The 20,043-nt window shown below is 41.1% G+C and overlaps 1 protein-coding gene across 2 annotated transcripts in view; it reads left to right on the top strand.

Annotated features, from left to right (window-relative positions):
* LOC129818519 (WD repeat-containing protein 5-like) overlaps window positions 1-20,043 on the top strand; it is a 39,801-nt gene that overhangs the window by 1,480 nt on the left and 18,278 nt on the right. The window contains exons 1-5 of one of the 2 annotated variants that reach the window (XM_055874510.1): window positions 498-1,700; window positions 9,591-9,725; window positions 10,101-10,209; window positions 13,611-13,684; window positions 13,779-13,868. In XM_055874510.1, coding sequence (XP_055730485.1) covers window positions 9,654-9,725; window positions 10,101-10,209; window positions 13,611-13,684; window positions 13,779-13,868 — 345 coding nt within the window. In that variant the 5' untranslated portion in view covers window positions 498-1,700; window positions 9,591-9,653. Of the gene's footprint in view, window positions 1-497; window positions 1,701-9,590; window positions 9,726-10,100; window positions 10,210-13,610; window positions 13,685-13,778; window positions 13,869-20,043 lie in introns of those variants that run through there. The other variant, XM_055874509.1, reaches the window with a different exon arrangement.

The raw sequence follows: 20,043 nt of genomic DNA, 5'->3' as shown, positions 1-20,043 counted from the left end.
TTAGTTCAATGCTTCACATTTATACCATCCAGTGAAATATCTGTCTTATTATTCTATCTTTGTTCTCATGCTCCGAGTTTATTATTCGACCACGTTTTCTTGAGTATGTTCTTGTGAGGATGAGAGTGTGGAGAATGCATAAAACAATACATTTGAGAAACAATCGCACTCCCCCTGCTGTATTACCTCACGCGTCACTGGACCTTCTTACAGCCAGGACAATGACAACAATAGACGAGATAGATATATATATATACACAAAGCAACGATTTTCATTCATAATTATCAACTAGCTATATGTGAATCGTAATAATGTAGCTAACCAGATAGTTTAACAGGCAAAAATGACCAAATACTAATATTATGTAAGATGGATGTCAATTCTTGGGTAGCTAGCAAACAATTCTTTATGGCTATCTGGCTAGCTAACAGTACTAGTAGTTAGCCAGTTAGCCCTGTTGACTTATTATGTACATGTACGCTTTGATCTTCGAATCCAAGATGGCGTAGCAGTCACATGTCCTTTGTCCTCGTCTTGTCCCGTGTATATATATTTTATATATTTTTCTTCGCATATCTTTTTATATATATATTCTTTTCTTCTTAAAAACTCAACTTCAAAACACTCTCCTGCAACCCACCTCACCAAATGTGGTGCGGATCTGTTTTTTTTTCTTCCTCAAAAGTATTATTCACCTCGTATCCGAAATCTACAACAGAAGCTAACCAGAAGTTAGCCAGCTCACAAGCTAACGTTAGTAGTTCAGCTAACCACAGCTAGCGCTCATCAGCTATCCTTTAGCTCGGAAAACTATTGCCAGTTTTGTACAACGCGACTCAGACCAGAGCATACCAGAACAATTTTCTCTCTATATCCCCGGATTTTTACCTCAAGCTCTTTTACACCTGGATCTTGCAGCTAACTAGCTGCTATCCGAGTGACTATCGGCTAACATCAATTCCGAAGCAAACACCAATTATCCCGGAGCTAGCCAGCTGAAGAGTTCCATCAGCCACTCCTGGGCTACAATCACCTATCCGGACCCGTTTTACTGCCGATGCGGAGCCCCACCGGGCCTTCACGACTGGGATACCGACGTTATCTGCCCGAGGGAGTATTTCAACTGGCCCCTCCATCGCAACGTAACCTGAACGTCCATATACTAACTGCGGCCCGCTAATCGTTAGCTGTCCTGAGCATATCGGCTGCTATCTGAACAGGTCTATCGAACAATCTCCTTAGGCCACTATAACTATTTTGACAATTGGATTGGTCCCCTCTACCACACGGAACCCCACTAATCTTACCGACGGAATTGCACGGCGTGGCTAAAAACAGACCTCCATCTTCTGCTAGCTTGCTACCCATGACTAGCTGTCTGAATCACGAAGCTAGCACCAGTTAGCAAACACAATTCTACAACTCACAACCTCTCTTTCGCCACCGCCATCCGGCTTGGATTCTCTGTCGACACGACCACGTCTGGTCTGCAGACAAATACCCCATCCGCTGTGCCCTCAACCGGCCTCCGTCTGAGCAGACCCCCTCCGTCTGAGCAGACCACCCCCCCGGGCTACTAACTTTAAACGCCGCGGGCTAGCTTAGTGGAGGCCTCACTGCTCCATCTACGGCTGCTCCCTGGACACTATGATCACCCGGCTACATAGCTGATGCCTGCTTGACTGTCCATTAATTCACGGTACTCCATTCCGTTTATTTGTGTTTTATCTGTCGGCTCTGTGCTTTAACTCAGGATCTGTGTGTAGTTAATCCGACCCTGTCTGCCTGGTCGTCGCCATTTTTACCTGCTGTTGCTGTTAGCTGACTAGCTGCTGTTATCTCACCTGTTGTTTTAGCTAGCTCTCCCAATCAAGACCTGCAATCACTTTATGCCTTATTGTATGTCTCTCTCAAATATCAATATGCCTTGCATACTGTTGTTCAGGCTAGTTATCATTGTTTTGGTTTGCAATGGACCCCATAGTTCCACTCTCCGTACCTCTGATACCTCCTTTGTCCCACCCCCCACACATGCGGTGACCTCACCCATTGAGACCAGCATGTCCAGAGATACAACCTCTCTTATCATCACCCAGTGCCTGGGCTTACCTCCGCTGTACCCGTGCCCCACCATACCCTGGTCTGCACATTATGCCCAGAATCTATTCTACCACGCCCATAAATCTGCTCCTTTTATTCCTTGTCCCCAACGCTCTAGGCGACCAGTTTTGATAGCCTTTAGCCGCACCCTCATCCTACTACTCCTCTGTTCCTCGGGTGATGTGGAGGTAAACCCAGGCCCTGCATGTCCCCAGTCACCCTCATTTGTTGACTTCTGTGATCGAAAAAGCCTTGGCCTTATGCATGTCAACATCAGAAGCATCCTCCCTAAGTTTGCCTTACTCACCGCTTTAGCACACTCTGCCAACCCTGATGTCCTTGCCGTTTCCGAATCCTGGCTTAGGAAGGCCACCAAAAATTCTGAGATTTCCATACCCAACTATAACACTTTCCGTCAAGATAGAACTGCCAAAGGGGGAGGAGTTGCAATCTACTGCAGAGATAGCCTGCAAAGTTGTCATACTTTCCAGGTCTATGCCCAAACAGTTCGAACTTCTAATTTTAAAAATGAATCTCTCCAGAAATAAGTCTCTCACTGTTGCCGCCTGCTACCGACCCCCCTCAGCTCCCAGCTGTGCCCTGGACACCATCTGTGAATTGATCGCTCCCCATCTAGCTTCAGAGTTTGTTCTGTTAGGTGACCTAAACTGGGATATGCTTAACACCCCGGCAGTCCTACAATCTAAGCTTGATGCCCTCAATCTCACTCAAATCATCAAGGAACCCACCAGGTACAACCCTAAATCCGTAAACATGGGCACCCTAATAGACATTATCCTGACCAACTTGCCCTCCAAATACACCTCTGCTGTCTTCAATCAAGATCTCAGCGATCACTGCCTCATTGCCTGTATCCGCCACGGGTCCGCGGCCAAACGACCACCCCTCATCACTGTCAAACGCTCCCTAAAACACTTCTGCGAGCAGGCCTTTCTAATCGACCTGGCCCGGGTACCCTGGAAGGATATTGACCTCATCCCGTCAGTTGAGGATGCCTGGTCATTCTTTAAAAGTTACTTCCTCACCATATTAGACAAGCATGCTCCGTTCAAAAAATGCAGAACCAAGAACAGATATAGCCCTTGGTTCACTCCAGACCTGACTGCCCTCGACCAGCACAAAAACATCCTGTGGCGAACTGCAATAGCATCGAAGAGCCCCCGCGATATGCAACTGTTCAGGGAAGTCAGGAACCAATACACGCAGTCAGTCAGGAAAGCAAAGGCCAGCTTTTTCAAGCAGAAATTTGCATCCTGTAGCTCTAACTCCAAAAAGTTCTGGGATACTGTAAAGTCCATGGAAAACAAGAGCACCTCCTCCCAGCTGCCCACTTCACTGAGGCTAGGTAACACGGTCACCACTGATAAGTCCGTGATAATCGAAAACTTCAACAAACATTTCTCAATGGCTGGCCATGCCTTCCTCCTGGCGACTCCAACCTTGGCCAACAGCCCCGCCCCCCCCCCCCGCTGCTACTCGCCCAAGCCTCCCCAGCTTCTCCTTTACCCATATCCAGATAGCAGATGTTCTGAAAGAGCTGGAAAACCTGGATCCATACAAATCAGCTGGGCTTGACAATCTGGACCCCCTATTTCTGAAACTGTCCGCCGCCATTGTCGCACCCCCTATTACCAGCCTGTTCAACCTCTCCTTCGTATCATCTGAGATCCCCAAGGATTGGAAAGCTGCCGCGGTCATCCCCCTCTTCAAATGGGGAGACACCCTGGACCCAAACTGTTACAGACCTATATCCATCCTGCCCTGCCTATCTAAGGTCTTCGAAAGCCAAGTCAACAAACAGATCACTGACCATCTCGAATCCCACCGTACCTTCTCCGCTGTGCAATCCGGTTTCCGAGACGGTCACGGGTGCACCTCAGCCACGCTCAAGGTACTAAACGATGTCATAACCGCCATCGATAAAAGACATTACTGTGCAGCCGTCTTCATCGACCTGGCCAAGGCTTTCGACTCTGTCAATCACCATATTCTTATCGGCAGACTCAGTAGCCTCGGTTTTTCTAATGACTGCCTTGCCTGGTTCACCAACTACTTTGCAGACAGAGTTCAGTGTGTCAAATCGGAGGGCATGTTGTCCGGTCCTCTGGCACTTTTTCAACAGAACAATGACCCAACACACCTCCAGGCTGTGTATGGGCTATTTGACCAAGGAGAGTGATGAGTGCTGCATCAGATGACCTGGCCTCCACAATCACCCAACCTCAACCCAATTGAGATGGTTTGGGATGAGTTGGACTGCAGAGTGAAGGAAAAGCAGCCAACAAGTGCTCAGCATATGTGGGAACTCCTTCAAGACTGTTGGGAAAGCATTCCAGGTGAAGCTGGTTGAGAGAACGCCAAGATTGTGCAAAGCTGTCATCAAGGCAAAGGGTGGCTACTTTGAAGAATCTCAAATATATTTTGATTTGTTTAACACTGTTTTGGTTAGTACGTGATTCCATATGTGTTATTTCATAGTTTTGACGTCTTCACTATTATTCTTTAAAAAATAAAGGAGAGCCGCACACTAGGAGCTCAGATGCAAAAAAATGTATTTGTTTATTTTTCGACAGACAAGCTGACTTCATCAGGGTATAATGACAAACTCTGCGGGATGCCTAATTTATATAGTGTCAAAAGACACACAGGTGTCTGTAATCATGGCCGGGTGTGGCCTGATATCATTGGTTAATTCTCATATATAAAATAGCATACAAAAAACATAAATGGATAGCGTACGATCATAGATACAATTTGGCTACATAAGTCTACAAACATTTACAATAGCAAAATCACAATAATCACACGAATGGCTTCAGATCTAAGTCTACATTGAGACCGAAGGGAGCTAGGGTCTTTTAAATTAAAGATCCAAGCAGCCTCTCATTTTAAAAATAAATTGTCGAGGTCACCTTCTCTCCTAGGGAGGGTGACATGTTCGATGTCAATATAACGTAGAGACGGTGGTTTTCTTCCAAAAAGTGGTCTGTAACTGGGTAAGTCAAGTTTTTGCATCTAATGGTGCTACGATGCTCCGAGATTCGTACTTTTAATTTGCGCTTTGTTTTACCCACAATTTTTACCACAAGGACAAGTTATAAGATAAATAACTGCCTTAGTGGAGCACGTGATAACACCTTTGATTGGGATCTGTTTCTCTGTTTGGGGGTGTTTTGAAGGATCTACATTTATAAGTGCCATTGCATTGAGCACAGCCATTACACTTGTAGTTTCCATCCAGTAGGGGCGCAAATACACGTTGTGCAGGGATATCTTTGGGTGGTAAATCAGAGTTGACCAGTTGATGTAGAAAATAGTGAAAATAAAGAAAAACCCTGGAATGAGTAGGTGTGTCCTAACTTTTGACTGGTATTGTATTTGTTAACATATCAAGATAAAATGTTTTAGTCAGGCAACATATGAGATGTGAATAGGCAATATTTCATTCTGAAGTCGGAAGTGTATTTTCTCTTGATCTGCGCAAATAATGGCTGCCATTGATTTCAATAGATTGTGTCATTTTTACGTGGTTGCGTCATTTCTTTTTATACTTTCTGTTGGAGCTTGTATCGATGTACATATTTTGAAGCATGCAAACAGAGTATGCATTGGAGAAGTGCCCTCTGTGTTCCAATTTGTGTGCTCGGGGCACGGTAGTATGCATTTTGAGAAACTCCAATGGATTTCTTTTATCTAGTGATCATCAATGATTTGGTTATTTGTTAGCTATAATAAAACCAACCTTTTTAAATGCGAAGTGGTAATCAGATGTCTTATTCTAACTCTGCTTATGATGTTTGCCCTTACTCATAGTTAATTGTCTTAATAACAAGACATTTGTGGAGTGGTTGAAAAATGAGTTTTAATGACTCCAACCTAAGTGTATGTAAACTTCTGACTTCAGTTGTACATGTAACAATTTTTTTGTTTTAAACTGAAATGTAAAACAAAGTTGCATTTGTCCTCTGAAGAAAGGGGGTGGGGGGGAATAAAATAAATAGCAGGTAAAAAGCTTTGCGTGTCTAGAAAAAAGTGCCATGTAAGTGCAAAGGTGTACTGCAAGTCTATTTTAAGTTTAATCAATAAGGTAAAAGGGTTGAAGTTTCTTAATCTGTCAAAAATATGCCAATTTTATAAATAAAATGTGAAACTGTACGTTTTACTCGTGGATTACGAAAATAATCTCCAAAATCATGTATCAATTTGTTTGTCTTCATGCCGTTTTAAAAACAAATGCAGACATTGGAGAAAACCTATTTACGGTTAACAAACTATAGTTTTGGCAAGTCCGTTAGTACATCTTCTTTGTGCATGACACAAGTCATTTTACCACGTTCATCTGTACAAACAATAGGATTCAAGTATAAACAACATGGGACCACACAGCCGTCATACCGCTCAGGAAGGAAGAAGAACGTACTTTTGTGCGAAAAGTGCAAATCAATCCCAGAACAACAGCAAAGGATCTTGTGAAGAGGCTGGAGGAAACATGTGCAAAAGTATCTATATCCACAGTAAAATGAGTCCTATATCGACATAACCTGAAAGTCCGCTCAGCAAGGAAGAAGCAACTGCTCCAAAACCGCCATAAAAATGCCAGACTACGGTTTGCAACTGCACATGGGTACAAAGATCATAAAATCATGTATCAATTTGTTTGTCTTCATGCCGTTTTAAAAACAAATGCACATGGAGAAATGCCCTCTGGTCTGATGAAACAAAATAGAACTGTTTGGCCATGATGACCATCATTATGTTTGGAGGAGAAGGGGGAGGCTTGAAAGCCGAAGAACACCATCCCAACCGTGAAGCACTGGGGCGGCAGCATCATGTTGTGGGGGTGCTTTGCTGCAGGAGTGACTGGTGCACTTCACAAAATAGATGGCATCACGAGGAAGGAAAATTATGTGGATATATTGAAGCAACATCTCAAGACATCAGTCAGGAAGTTAAAGCTTGGTCACTAATGGGTCTTCCAAATGGACAATGACCCCAAGCATACTTCCAAAGTTGTGGCTACATGGCTTAAGGACAGCAAAGTCAAGGTATTGGAGTGGCCATCACAAAGCCCTGACCTCAATCCTATAGAACATTTGTGGGCAGAACTGAAAAAGCGTGTGCGAGCAAGGAGTCCAACAAACCTGACTCAGTTACACCAGCTCTGTCAGGAGGAATGGGCCAAAATTCACCCAACTTATTGTGGGAAGCTTTTGGAAGGCTACCCGAAACGTTTGACCCAAGTTGACCGAAATACTAATTGAGTGTATGTAAACTTCTGACCCACTGGGAATGTGATGATAGAATTAAAAGCTGAAATACATCATTCTCTCCACTATTATTCTGACATTTCACATTCTTAAAATAAAGTGGTGTTCCTAACTGACCTGTGAAGGGGAATTTTCACTTGGATTAAATGTCAGGAATTGTGAAAAACTGAGTTTAAATGTATTTGGCTAAGGTGTATGTAAACTTCCGACTTCAACTGTACATTTATTCTTATACTTTTATGCACAGTATTAGGTGGTAGGAATACAGTTTGATATACACATTAATTATGAATTGGTACTCATCATTACATACTCTTGCAATATGTGATCTTTAGTTGAACACAGTTAGGACACCCGTTTTAAAGTACCACGTTCTTCAGTTTTATTAAAGAACATTCCATTGTTAGTTAGTACTTCAACATTATTAAAATGTATTTAATGTTGTAAAAAGTGCTCCGTCTTTGAATTAACTACCTTATTGTTCGTTTCAGTAGCATTTTTCTTTTTGGCTTTTGTCTGTCTTTCCCCTGGTGGCACTATTCATACTTCTTTGTGCCCACAACTTGAAACAGAACACCATTGAATGGGAGACTTTTACTCTCCCATCTGAGTTTTTTTCCTGCCAATGATCATGAATATGATATATTACTATTGGAATGATAGGCTTGTAGGGAAACTAACGACATTGCTCTATCAAATGGAGCGGCAGGGTAGCAAGTTCGAATCCCCGAGCTGACAAGGTATAAATCTGTCATTCTACCCCTGAACAAGGCAGTTAACCCACTGTTTCTAGGCTGTCATTGAAAATAAGAATTTGTTCTGAACTGACTTGCCTAGTTAAATGAAGGTAAAAAAAAAATATATAGAATAACCCCTGTGCTTGGAATGGAATCCCTTATGCTAGCTAGCTCATTGTAGATGAGTAGCAAAAGTTAGCTACTAGTTATCTAAAAAATAAATGACGAAGTTTGTCATTTCTCAATGTTATGAATTTTAGTGAAGTTGCTAATTCTTGTTCCCGAATGTATTTAATTAATTGGTCCTCAAGCTTAAACTTGATAGATGCCAATTCGAAAATTAGGCTATTTTTAAAATTTGTGTTTTATTTTACCCCCCCCCCCAATTTTGTGGTATCCAATTGGTCGCTGCAACTTCCGTACGGACTCGGGGGAGGCGATGGTCGAGAGCCATGCGTCCTCCGAAACACAACCCAACCTAGCCGCACTGCTTCTTGACACAATGCACATCCAACCCGGAAGCCAGCCGCACCAATGTGTCGAAGGAAACTTCGTACACCTAGCGACCTGGTCAGCGTGCACTGCTCCCGGCCCGCCACAGGAGTCGCTAGTGCGTGATGTGACAAGGATATCCCTGCCAGCCAAACCCTCCCTAACCCAGACGACGCTGGGCCAATTGTGCGTCGCCCCATTGACCTCCCGGTCGCGGCCGGCTGCGACAGAGCCTGGGCTCGAACCCAGAATCTCTGGTGGCACAGCTAGCACTGCGCCACCCGGGAGGCTGAAAAGTAGTCTTTTTCTAAAAAAAAACGTAATATGCATCATCACACTCCCTCATCTGATCGAGTAGGTGGGTCTTCTGACTTTGGCTGTGGCAACTAGTGACGACCCATGGTGAATTTCAGATTAACTCCACCAACGAAGTTTAGCAGAGACCAGGCTTTGTTGAATTCTTCTCCGACATAGATTTGCCCAAGGTCAATACATAAAAAAAATAAAAACTGTCCTCTGTAGTTGCATGCCTGTCTTTGCTGAAATCCATACTTTTTCATTAAACGTTTATCAAATACAACCACCAACTGTTTGCTCATTGCTGTTCCTCTAAGATGGCAACTCAGCACAAATGCACATGTGTTAATTGAATCTCAACTAGGAAACAGTCTGGTTAATTGGTTAAGGTTTTATTAATAAGTATTGATTTCAGCAAACAAGGGCACACCCACAGAGGACAAACATGGGTATTAGGTAAGCGTAAGAACTTTTTGTTGAAGCTTAATAAGAAGTTTTTGTTGAAGTATTGACCTTGGGAGAATTGACGTAGTCAGAGCTGAGTTCCACAAAGCCTGGTTTCTTCTCAACTGAGTTGGAGTTCATCAGAAACTTCCTTCACCATGGAATTTAGTTTAGTCGGCTACATCTTGGCATAATGAACATTCCTTTCTGCTCTGCTCTCTTCTTTTGCAGGCTTGTTGTCCCACGTGCTTTCACAAACCAATCCCCCTCCCCCTCGGCTCCATCACTATCACCATGGCAACAGAGGAGAAGAAACCAGAAACTGAGGCCACTAAAACGTCATCTGCATCTGCCAGCCAGAGTAAGGTATGGGTTCATGCTTGCCCTCATTGTCGCCAGATAGCGTGACAGCTGTCTGCAGGTATGGCTCCTGGTAACTGCATGTCACGTTAGAATGACGCCATCTGACGGAAGACAATGGCTAGCCTTATTACCATTCAAATGTTTTTTCCTATGGATTTGTACGGATAGGCTACTACCTCATTGGTTCGCTGGGGCCTGCGTTGATGAAACCCCTGTCACTTGATACTTAAAGATACCATGTAGCCAGATTGTCCTGTGTCTCTGCTATTTACATTGTGTCTGAAAATATATATTTTTTAAAGGAAAATTGCCCTAAATGCTTCTACAGATATCAACTGAACTGCTTTCCTGTTCCAATTGTCTACTTCCCCTATTTAGTCGGCACCAGTCAAGCCCAACTACACCCTGAAATTCACCTTAGCCGGCCACACAAAAGCAGTTTCGTCTGTCAAGTTCAGTCCCAGTGGAGAGTGGCTCGCCAGTTCATGTAAGTTTGTATGATGAGTGCTTTAGGTGGGCTTAGAACAGTAGGTTTACCGAAAACTGCTATTATTAGGCTTGTAACATTGCATGCACAAGTTGTTGTAGAATAAAATGTATAACATTTAATTAAATGCAACGTTCTTTCAATGTAAATGATCTGATCACTCTTGCATGATAACTAGAGAAAGGCACAGTTAGACATGCTCCGGAACTTTGGCGACTTTAAACCTCCTGCTTTGGTCTGGATGTGTAGTTCATACTGTACATGTGTAATCTATGAGCAGACTTACTGTCTTAACTAAATTAGCCATGAAATCCCTAGTTTGAAAGTGACAGTTTTTATGGAAGATGTACTGCGCCATTTTCCCCCACGTGGGCCGCCCCCCTAGCAATTAAAGTTCCAGAGAGCGAACAATGACGTGGTGCACATATCTGCAGATATGTGATTTAGTATGCAATTTTGGGGACCGCTTTTGGCTCGTGAGCAATACTTAAAGAACTACGGGCTAAAAAGTATACAAAAGTACGAGAGAATCTCTAATCGAATATCCAAACGGACTTTGGTATTCCATTACTTACGAGAGTATTAATTTAAAAATAATAATAATTATAGGCCTTTTAACAATGAAAAGGCTTTGTCTTTGCTCCATACAAGTATATAGCCTATCATGATATTTGACATTCATTTAATAAAACAAACTTTCACATTTTTGTTTGACGGGCACTGCATAAAAACGACACGTGTAGCCTGCACACGTTTCACACTTGTAGCCAAGTTGTCAGGCGATCAAATTGACACTACAGTCAGAGGCTCCATATGTAGCCTAGCAAGTGAAGTGGGATATTTCGAATCTGTGCAAAATGGAATTAAAACTACAGAATTACGTTACCTTAATGAGAAGCAGTAGACTACAACGAGCAACCAACAGGTTGGCTGTTGTTAAACTTGATGGAGTTGTTGTAGACAAGGATGGAGAGCGCAGCAAAACCGCCTCAGTTAGTCTTGCTAGTTGGCTAACTTAGCTGGTTAGCATAGCTAGCTTTACATTTGAGGCAGTCAAAACAGGCACTACCAGATGTAGGGCTGGGAATTGCCAGGGACGATATGATTTAATTACAATATTTGGATGCCGATATGTATTGTAGTTCTCACGATTCAATGTATTGCGATTTGATGTTCACTATATGTCTGCTGCAGAGAGACGAGAGAGCATGAGAAAATGAGTTTTGATCATTCATGGAAATTGCTGGAAACATGTTGGCTCTAACTATTTAAAAAGATGGAGAACAAAAAAATACCATCATTTTGGCGCAGGTGCGGGCGACTAGCGCCAGCATCGCTACCTTTTCAAATGCAAATCGACACTTGGAGTCTATAAAATATCGGCCAAAATGATATCTCGATACAGTGCCTTCAGAAACTATTCACACCCCTTCACATTTTGTTGTTACAGCCTGAATTTTTTTTTATTGCATTGATATTTGTCACTCGCCTACACACAATACCCCATAATGTCAAAGTGGAATTATGTTTTTAGAAATGTTTACAAATTTTATAAAAAATGTAAAAGCTGAAATGTCTTGTGTCAATAAGTATTCAACGCCTTTGTTATGGCAAGCCTAAATAAGGTCAGGAGTAAAAATGTTCTTAACAAGTCACATAATAAGTTGCATGGACTCACTCTGTGTGCAATAATAGTGTTTAACAAGGTTTTTGAATGACTACCTCATCTCTACCCCACACATACACTGCACGACTATGCAGATAATTGTATGTCAAACTAAGATTCAACCACAGACCAAGGAGGTATTCCAATGCCTCGCAAAGAAGGGCACCTATTGGTAGATGGGTAAAAAAAAGTAAACATTGAATATCCCTTTGAGCATGGTGAAATTATTAATTACACTTTAGATGGTGTATCAATACGCTCAGTCACTACAAAGATACAGGCGTCCTTCTTCCTAACTTAGTTGCCGGAGAGGAAGGAAACCGCTTAGGGATTTCACTGAGGCCAATGGTTATTTTAAGACTGTTACAGAGTTTAATTGCAGTGATAGGAGAGAACTATGGATGGATCAACGACATTGTAGTTACTCCCCAAAAATAACCTAATTGACAGTGACAAGAAAGAAGCCTGTACAGAATAAAAATATTCCAAAACATGCATCCTGTTTGCAATAAGGCACTTCAAAATAGTGTGGCAAAGAAGTTAACTTTATGACCTGCATATAACGTGTTATGTTTGGGGCAAACACAACACATCATTGAGTACCACTCTTCATATTTTCAAGCATGGTGGTGGCTGCATCATGTTATGGGTATGCTTGTCAATGGCAAAGACTAGTGAGTTTAGGATAAATGGTAACGGATTAGAGCTAAGCACAGGAAAAATCCTAGAGGAAAACCTGGTTCAGTCTGCTTTCCAACATACTGGGTGACAAATTCACCTTTCAGCAGGACAATAACCTAAAAAAAAACAAATTGGTTTCAAATTTATGGCAAGACTTAAAATGGTGTTTAGCAATGATCAACAACCAACTTGACAAAGCTTGAAGAATTGTGAAAATAATAATGTTCTTCAAATATTGTACACTCCAGGTGTGCAAAGCTCTCAGACTTACTCAGGAAAAGGTCACAGCTGTAATCACTGCAAAAGGTGATTCTAACATGCATTGACTCTGGGTTGAATATTTATCTAATCAAGATAAACTACACATTTTAGTGGCCTTTTGATGTCCCCAGCACAAGGTGTACCTGTGTTTTTATATTTTTGTTCAATATATACACTCAATGTTGTCATACCTGTTGCCTGTATCCTTTTGATGTTTGCTTTCTCACCAAATACAAGGAAGAAAGAGGGGTATATATAGAGCACAGTGCATGTATGATTTGTGAGTGTGTGATTTGATGGACATTGGTGCTTGCATGTACAGTTCCTTCAGAAAGTAGTCACACCCCTTGACAAAAAACCCCAAGGAAATCCATTTTAACACAACAAAATGTGGAAAAAGTCAAGGGGTGGGAATACTTTCTGAAGGTGCGGTATGTAACGGTTATTCCATCACTAACCAGATAATATTCTTGCTGCCATAGCATGTCATACTGTCTGACTAGTGCAAATATGGCTACTTTCTCTCTCCCTCCTGTCTCACATAGTGCTGCTCTGTTTGCTACTGCAGCAGGGTGGGGGAAGGGCAATGCCTGGTGTCTTTCCCTAGTTGTGCAGCAAGTGCCCAGGTTTTTAAGAACGTTTCACAAAAAACATGTATTTTGGCTATCGGGATATCCCCCCCCAAAAAAACATTCTTCTAATAGTGAAAATATTTCAAATGCCCATCCCTAATGATAACACTACATTTCAGTAGAACATGCTCACGTAACCTGTCTTGAAATATGTTTTACAGCTGCTGACAAACTGATAAAAATTTGGGGAGCTTACGATGGAAAGTTTGAGAAAACAATATCGGGACACAAACTTGTGAGTTCAAGCTTCCATTATATATATATATTTTTTAATGGATATGCCACTAGTGTGGCACAAACCAAGTTGACCTTTCACTTGTCATCTGCAGGGGATCTCAGATGTCGCCTGGTCCTCAGACTCCAACCTCCTGGTTTCAGCATCTGACGACAAGACTCTAAAGATCTGGGACGTCAGCTCGGTAAGAGGCAGGATGGGGAGGTTATTCTCAGAAATATAGAATAAGGGGGCTGGTTTGAAGATGACATAGAACAGACATGCTTCTGTATTAGGCTAAGAAATTATTCCCAAGTACATTTATTCTCAAGTATTTTATTTTCTCTGTTACGGTGTGTGCACTGAAAAGACATGCATTATTGTTGCTGACACTCCGCTGTTTAGATGGAGTTAACAGTCTATAATGTGCACCACTGCAGCGGTCCACTCAAACTGCAGTGTGTAGCTGCGGGTAAAGTAATTCAAAGGATTTACTTTATCACTCAAGATGTAACTTTCCAGTGCTACTATTTTTGCCATGTAATGTTATTAAATAGTCAATTCAGTTTAAGGTGCTACATGTAGAATGTCTCACCCATGTGGAAGCTAGGTGAATTGCAACAACACTTAAGCTGAATATAAACAAACAAACAATCAATCAATGTATTTATAAAGCCCTTCTTACATCAGCTGATGTCACAAAGTGCTATACAGATACCCAGCCTAAAACCCCAAACAGCAAGCAATGCAGATGTAGAAGCACGGTGGCTAGGAAAAACTCCCTAGAAAGGCAGGAACCTAGGAAGAAACGTAGAGGAACCAGGCTCTGAGGGGTGGCCAGTCTTCTTCTGGCTGTGCTGGGTGGAGATTATAACAGAAGATTTTCATAGAGGACCAGCAGGGTCCGATAATAATAATCACAGTGGTTGTAGAGGGTGCAACAGGTCAGCACCTCAGGAGTAAATGTCAGTTGGCTTTTCATAGCCGATCATTGAGAATTAGAGACAGCAGGTGCGGTAGAGAGAGTCCACAACAGCAGGTCTGGGACAAGGTAGCACATCCAGTGAACAGGTCAGGGTTCCATAGCCACAGACAGAACAGTTGAAACTGGAGCAGCAGCATGACCAGGTGGACTGGGGACAGCAGGCCAGTTAGTCCTGAGGCATGATCCCAGGGCTGAGGTCCTCCGGGAGGGGAGGGAGAGAGAGAATTAGAGGGCGCACACTTAAATTCACACAGGACACCGGATAAGACGGGAGAAATACTCCACATATAACAGACTGACCTTAGCCCACCGACACAAACTATTGCAGCATAAATACTGGAGGCTGAGACAGGAGGGGTCAGGAGGCACTATGACCCTGTCCGACTCTCCCCCTTCCCTGCATCCCATTTCCCCGCAACACGTGGAGACTTGGTGGCTGTGGAATCTAGTGGATACCACTTGCGCTTGAGTGTTTTACTTTGTTTCATCCACCAGCTTCAAACAACTGAAAATACAATATTTTTTTGTTATTGAAAATATATTTTACAGTGATTTTAGATGGTACAATAATTCTGTACACTATGAATTGCTTGTTTTGTCACAAACTGAAATTATTTCTGTGGCTGTAATTTCAGTTTACAATTTATTTGGATGTATTGCTATTTGGATGTAGCCTGTTGATGGAACCTTAGCCCTATGTGGTGCAATGGAGGCCTTGATGGTATAAGCCAGTGCAGACATAACTGTTATTTTGATAAAACTGTTAAAAATAAATGTAGATGGACTTGGATTGAGAAAAGGGGTGAAGGTGGTCAGGGGTTGTCAATTGGTGGCCCATGAGCCAAATTCAGCCAGCGGGCTATTTTATTTGGCCCTCAAGTTCTCTGAGTAAATTTTTTTATAAAAAATAGGTTGTAATAAAAAATGGTACTTATTGAAAAAATCTAGATTCTCTATAAAAGGTTGGCCTTAATGCAAATATAACCCCAGCTCATTTTACATAAAATATATATAGGCAAAAATACTGTTACTGTAAAAACGTGATTGTTTGTTTTATTTCCAATATGGAAATGGATGGAATTGGTCAAACTCGCAGTTTAATACATGTACAAAATGATCCTCTTTCCCTATGAGCATGAGCATTTCATGTAAAATAAAAAATTATACATGAAAGGGGAGGTTAACTTGGCTCCAGACAATCGATCTGAGATCGACTTAAGTTTCAGTTATGCCGTTTTTTGTTGTTGCTTTAACCCCTGTTATCACGATGCTTATCTACCAATGCGATATTTATTACAATTGTCACGATTGTATATGTATTTTGTTTTGATACTGCTGCGTTATTGAGATTCGATGTTCCAAACATATTGCTTAGCATGTCTGCTGCAGAGGGACAAGGAGCCATGAGAAAATACGTTTTGATCAGTCATGGCAATGTGTTAACCTCTCTAGGGTATGTGGGACGTTAGTGTCCCACCTCGTCAACAGCCAGTGAAACTGCAGGGCGCCAAATTCAAAACAACAGAAATACCATAATTTTTATTCCTCAAACATACAAGTATTTTACACCATTTTAAAGCTACACTTGTTGTAAATCCAGCCAAAGTGTCCGATTTCAAAAATGTTTTACGACGAAAGCACACCAAACGATTATGTCAGGTATGAGCCAAGTTACAGAGAAAGACAGCCATTTTTTCAGCTAAAGAGAGCAGTAACAAAAAGCAGAAATAGAGATAAAATGAATCACTAACCTTTGATGATCTTCATCAGATGACACTCATAGGACTTCATGTTACACAATACATGTATTTTTTGTTCGGTAAAGTTCATATTTATATCCAAATATCTGAGTTTAGGCAAGAAGCTACTGTATCACTTGGCAAAAAGCCTGAGAAAATGCAGAGCGCCAAATTAAAATTAATTACTATGAAGATTACTATAAAATCAAACTTTCATTAAATCACACAAGAAAGATAACAAATTAAAGCTACACTGGTTGTGAATCCAGCCAACATGTCAGAATTCAAATAGGCTTTTCAGCGAAAGCATACGATGCTATTATCTGAGCATAGCACCATAGTAAACAAAAGAGAGAAAACATTTCAACCCTGCAGGCGCGACATAAAACGCAGAAATAAAAATATAATTCATTCCTTACCTTTGACGAGCTTCTGTTGTTGGCACTCCAATATGTCCCATAAACATCACAAATGGTCCTTTTTGTTCGATTAATTCCGTCGATTAATATCCAGAATGTCCATTTTAGATGGTGTGTTTGATCCAGAAAAACACCGGTTCCAACGTCAAACGTGACGACAAATTATCTCAAAGGTTACCTGTAAACTTTGCCAAAAAATGTCAAACTACTTTTGTTATACAACTCTGGGTATTTTTTAACGTTAATAATTGATAAAATTGAAGACGGGATGATATGTGTTCAATACAGGATTAAAACGATATGTAGCATGCCTTCTGTTTGATTGAAGCGCATGTCCAGGACACCTGGAGTGCCTCGACTTCAAGATGGGCGTATTTTTTCATAACACAAAGGAATAACCTCAACCTATTTCTCAAGACTGTTGACATCTAGTGGAAGCCATAGGAACTGCAAGCAATTCGCTTTAAAATCTGATTTCCCAATGAAAACTCATTGAAACGACAGTGACCTCAAAAAAAAAAAAAATCTGAATGGTTTGTCCTCGAGGTTTCGCCTGCTAAATAAGTTCTGTTATACTCACAGACATGATTCAAACAGTTTTAGAAACTTCAGAGTGTTTCCTATCCAGATCTACTAATAATATGCATATCTTATCTCCTGGGAATGAGTAACTGGCAGTTGAATTTGGGTATGCATTTCATCCAAACGTGAAAATGCTGCCCCCTACCCTAGAGAAGTTAAACATGTCTCAGCATTTAAAAAAAAAAAAAAAAAGATATAAAGCTAGAGAAGGAGAAATACCGGCGTTTTGGCACAGGTACAGCCGACTAGCGCTAGCTAACGTTAACTGCCGTGTACATTTTAATTTTAAAAATATTTTTTTACAATCAGTACTGGAAAGTCATAGACTATGATATTGTTCAAAATAATATTGTAATACTCTACTGTATACATTTTTCCTTCATCATTATCAGTTTGTTATAACCAGTTTTAGGAGGACGTGTCATTACCCCTTCCTTCACCCGACAGTTGGCTGCCCATCTGATAATGGCCGATCAAAACTACACCTAAACTATATTGAAACTAATTTCACTCATATGTAGCCTAAAGACAAGTTTCAATTGACAATAGTCTGATGGGTGACAATATTTTCAATTGTGAATGAAGACACTGGGGGAACAGAGCAGCGTGTGAAATTGATAGAGGGAATGGAGCTTACCAAAATAATAACTTTTTCTAATCCTAGGTTCATGCAGGTCAGACATTTTGATTTATATTACCTATCAGAAAGAGCATATTATAAGGTTTATAAAATAACTGCTTTGGCCAAACAACTCAAAACATTTAGCAAACGGGCTCTATTTCAAAATGTAACTTTTTCCAAAGATGACTGCGGTTCCATGTGTTCAACACCTGAGCACTCACGGCTGCATATAGGCAAGGAAGCGCAGACTTGTAACATAATAAAACTTGAAATATGGTATTCTGTTATTTTCCTACATGCTGACTACACCAGGCGCGTACGTATGTTGATTGTCCATCCACACCTGACGCCATCAGGACCGCAGGTTGAAATAGGAAAAAGACCTCTGAACCAACTATATTAATGATGTCAAAAAGCATTAAACATTCGTGGCAATTTAGCTAGCTAGCTTGCTGTTGCTAGCTAATTTGTCCTGGGATATAAACATTGGGTTGTTATTTCACCTGAAATGCAAAAGGTCCTCTGACAATTAATCGACAGATAAAAGGGTAACCCGAGTTAGTTTCTAGTAATCTCTCCTCCTTCAGTCTTCTTCTTTGGACTTTGTGGTGGTTAGCAACCAATTTTAAGGTGCATTACCACCACCAACTGTACTGGAGTGTGAACCTCATTTCATCTTTCAATCACCCATGTGGGTATATGCTCCTTAAAACCAATGAGGAGATGGGAGAGGCAGGATTTGCAGCGCGTCACTAGTAGAACCAAGTTCTATCTTAGCGCCTGGCTAGGCAGACGCTCGTGAGCAGTTTGGATGCAACAATTGAATAACATGTGTATGGTCAGCATGTTAGGTTCATAATGTTTAAGACCTGCCAAAACAAAAGAATGGATTAACACTTGAGTTGTGTAGTTTAACATCTTTTTATTTTTACATAGCCTACAGTAACAAACTAATAAATCCTATTATATTCTTAATTTTTTTCGTATTCTGTGACCTTCATAAACACAACCAAAGGATTTATTAGAATGTTGACGCTGAAACAACTGGGAATTGGCTCAGAATGTGATGGCTAGAGGCCCGGCTTTTCTAGTGTATAAAAGACTTAACATTGAATAATCAACAGCAAATACATATAGGGCTGGGTGATGTGGCCAAAATATCAGATCACAATGTTTTTCAAGTTGACGGTATTTTATGTTTTTGAATAATATAAGTTCTACATTTGCTTTGAGTAGTGCATGACCCTAGGGTGGCAACACAAGTATTCACACCCCTTTACTTTTTCCACATTTTGTTGTTACAAGGTGTGAGTAAAATGGATTTCTCTTTTTTTGTGTTAACAATCTACACAAAATACTTGAATGTCAGTGGAAGAAAATGTTGTATTATGATGCTTTCCACACATGGATTGTAGAATATTTCACATTCTTAAAATTCTTCAAACTTTGTCAAGTTGGTTGTTGTTTATTGCTAGACAGCCATTTTCAAGTCTTGCCATAGATTTTCAAGACGATTGAAAAAATAATAAAAAAATAAATAAAATAAAATAAAAAACTGTAACTAGGCCACTCAGGAACATTCAATGTCGTCTTGGTAAGCAACTCCGGTGTATATTTGGCTTTGTGTTGTAGGTTTATTATCCTGCTGAAAGGTGCATTTGTCGCCCAGTGTCTGTTTTGAAAGTAGCCTGAACCAGGTTTTCCTCCTGGATTTTGCCTGTGCTTTGCTCTATTCCATTTATTTTTATCATAAACGGCATAGTCCTTGCCGATGACAAGCATACCCATAACATGATGCAGCCACCATCATGCTTGAAAATATGAAGAGTAGTACTCAGTGATGTTGTTGGATTTGCCACAAACATAACACTTGGTTTTCAGGACATGAAGTTCATGTCTTTGCCACATTTTTAGCAGTTTTACTTTAGTGCCTTATTGCAAACAGGATGCATGTTTTGGAATATTGTTGTTCTGTGCCGGCTTCTTTTCTCTCTGTCATTTAGCTTATTATTGTGGAGTAACTACAATGTTGT

This window comes from Salvelinus fontinalis, chromosome 21, assembly GCF_029448725.1.
Source record: "Salvelinus fontinalis isolate EN_2023a chromosome 21, ASM2944872v1, whole genome shotgun sequence".
NCBI lineage: Eukaryota > Metazoa > Chordata > Actinopteri > Salmoniformes > Salmonidae > Salvelinus > Salvelinus fontinalis.
The sequence above is the reverse complement of the archived record's forward strand: the minus strand, read 5'-3'. Positions and strand labels throughout refer to the sequence as shown.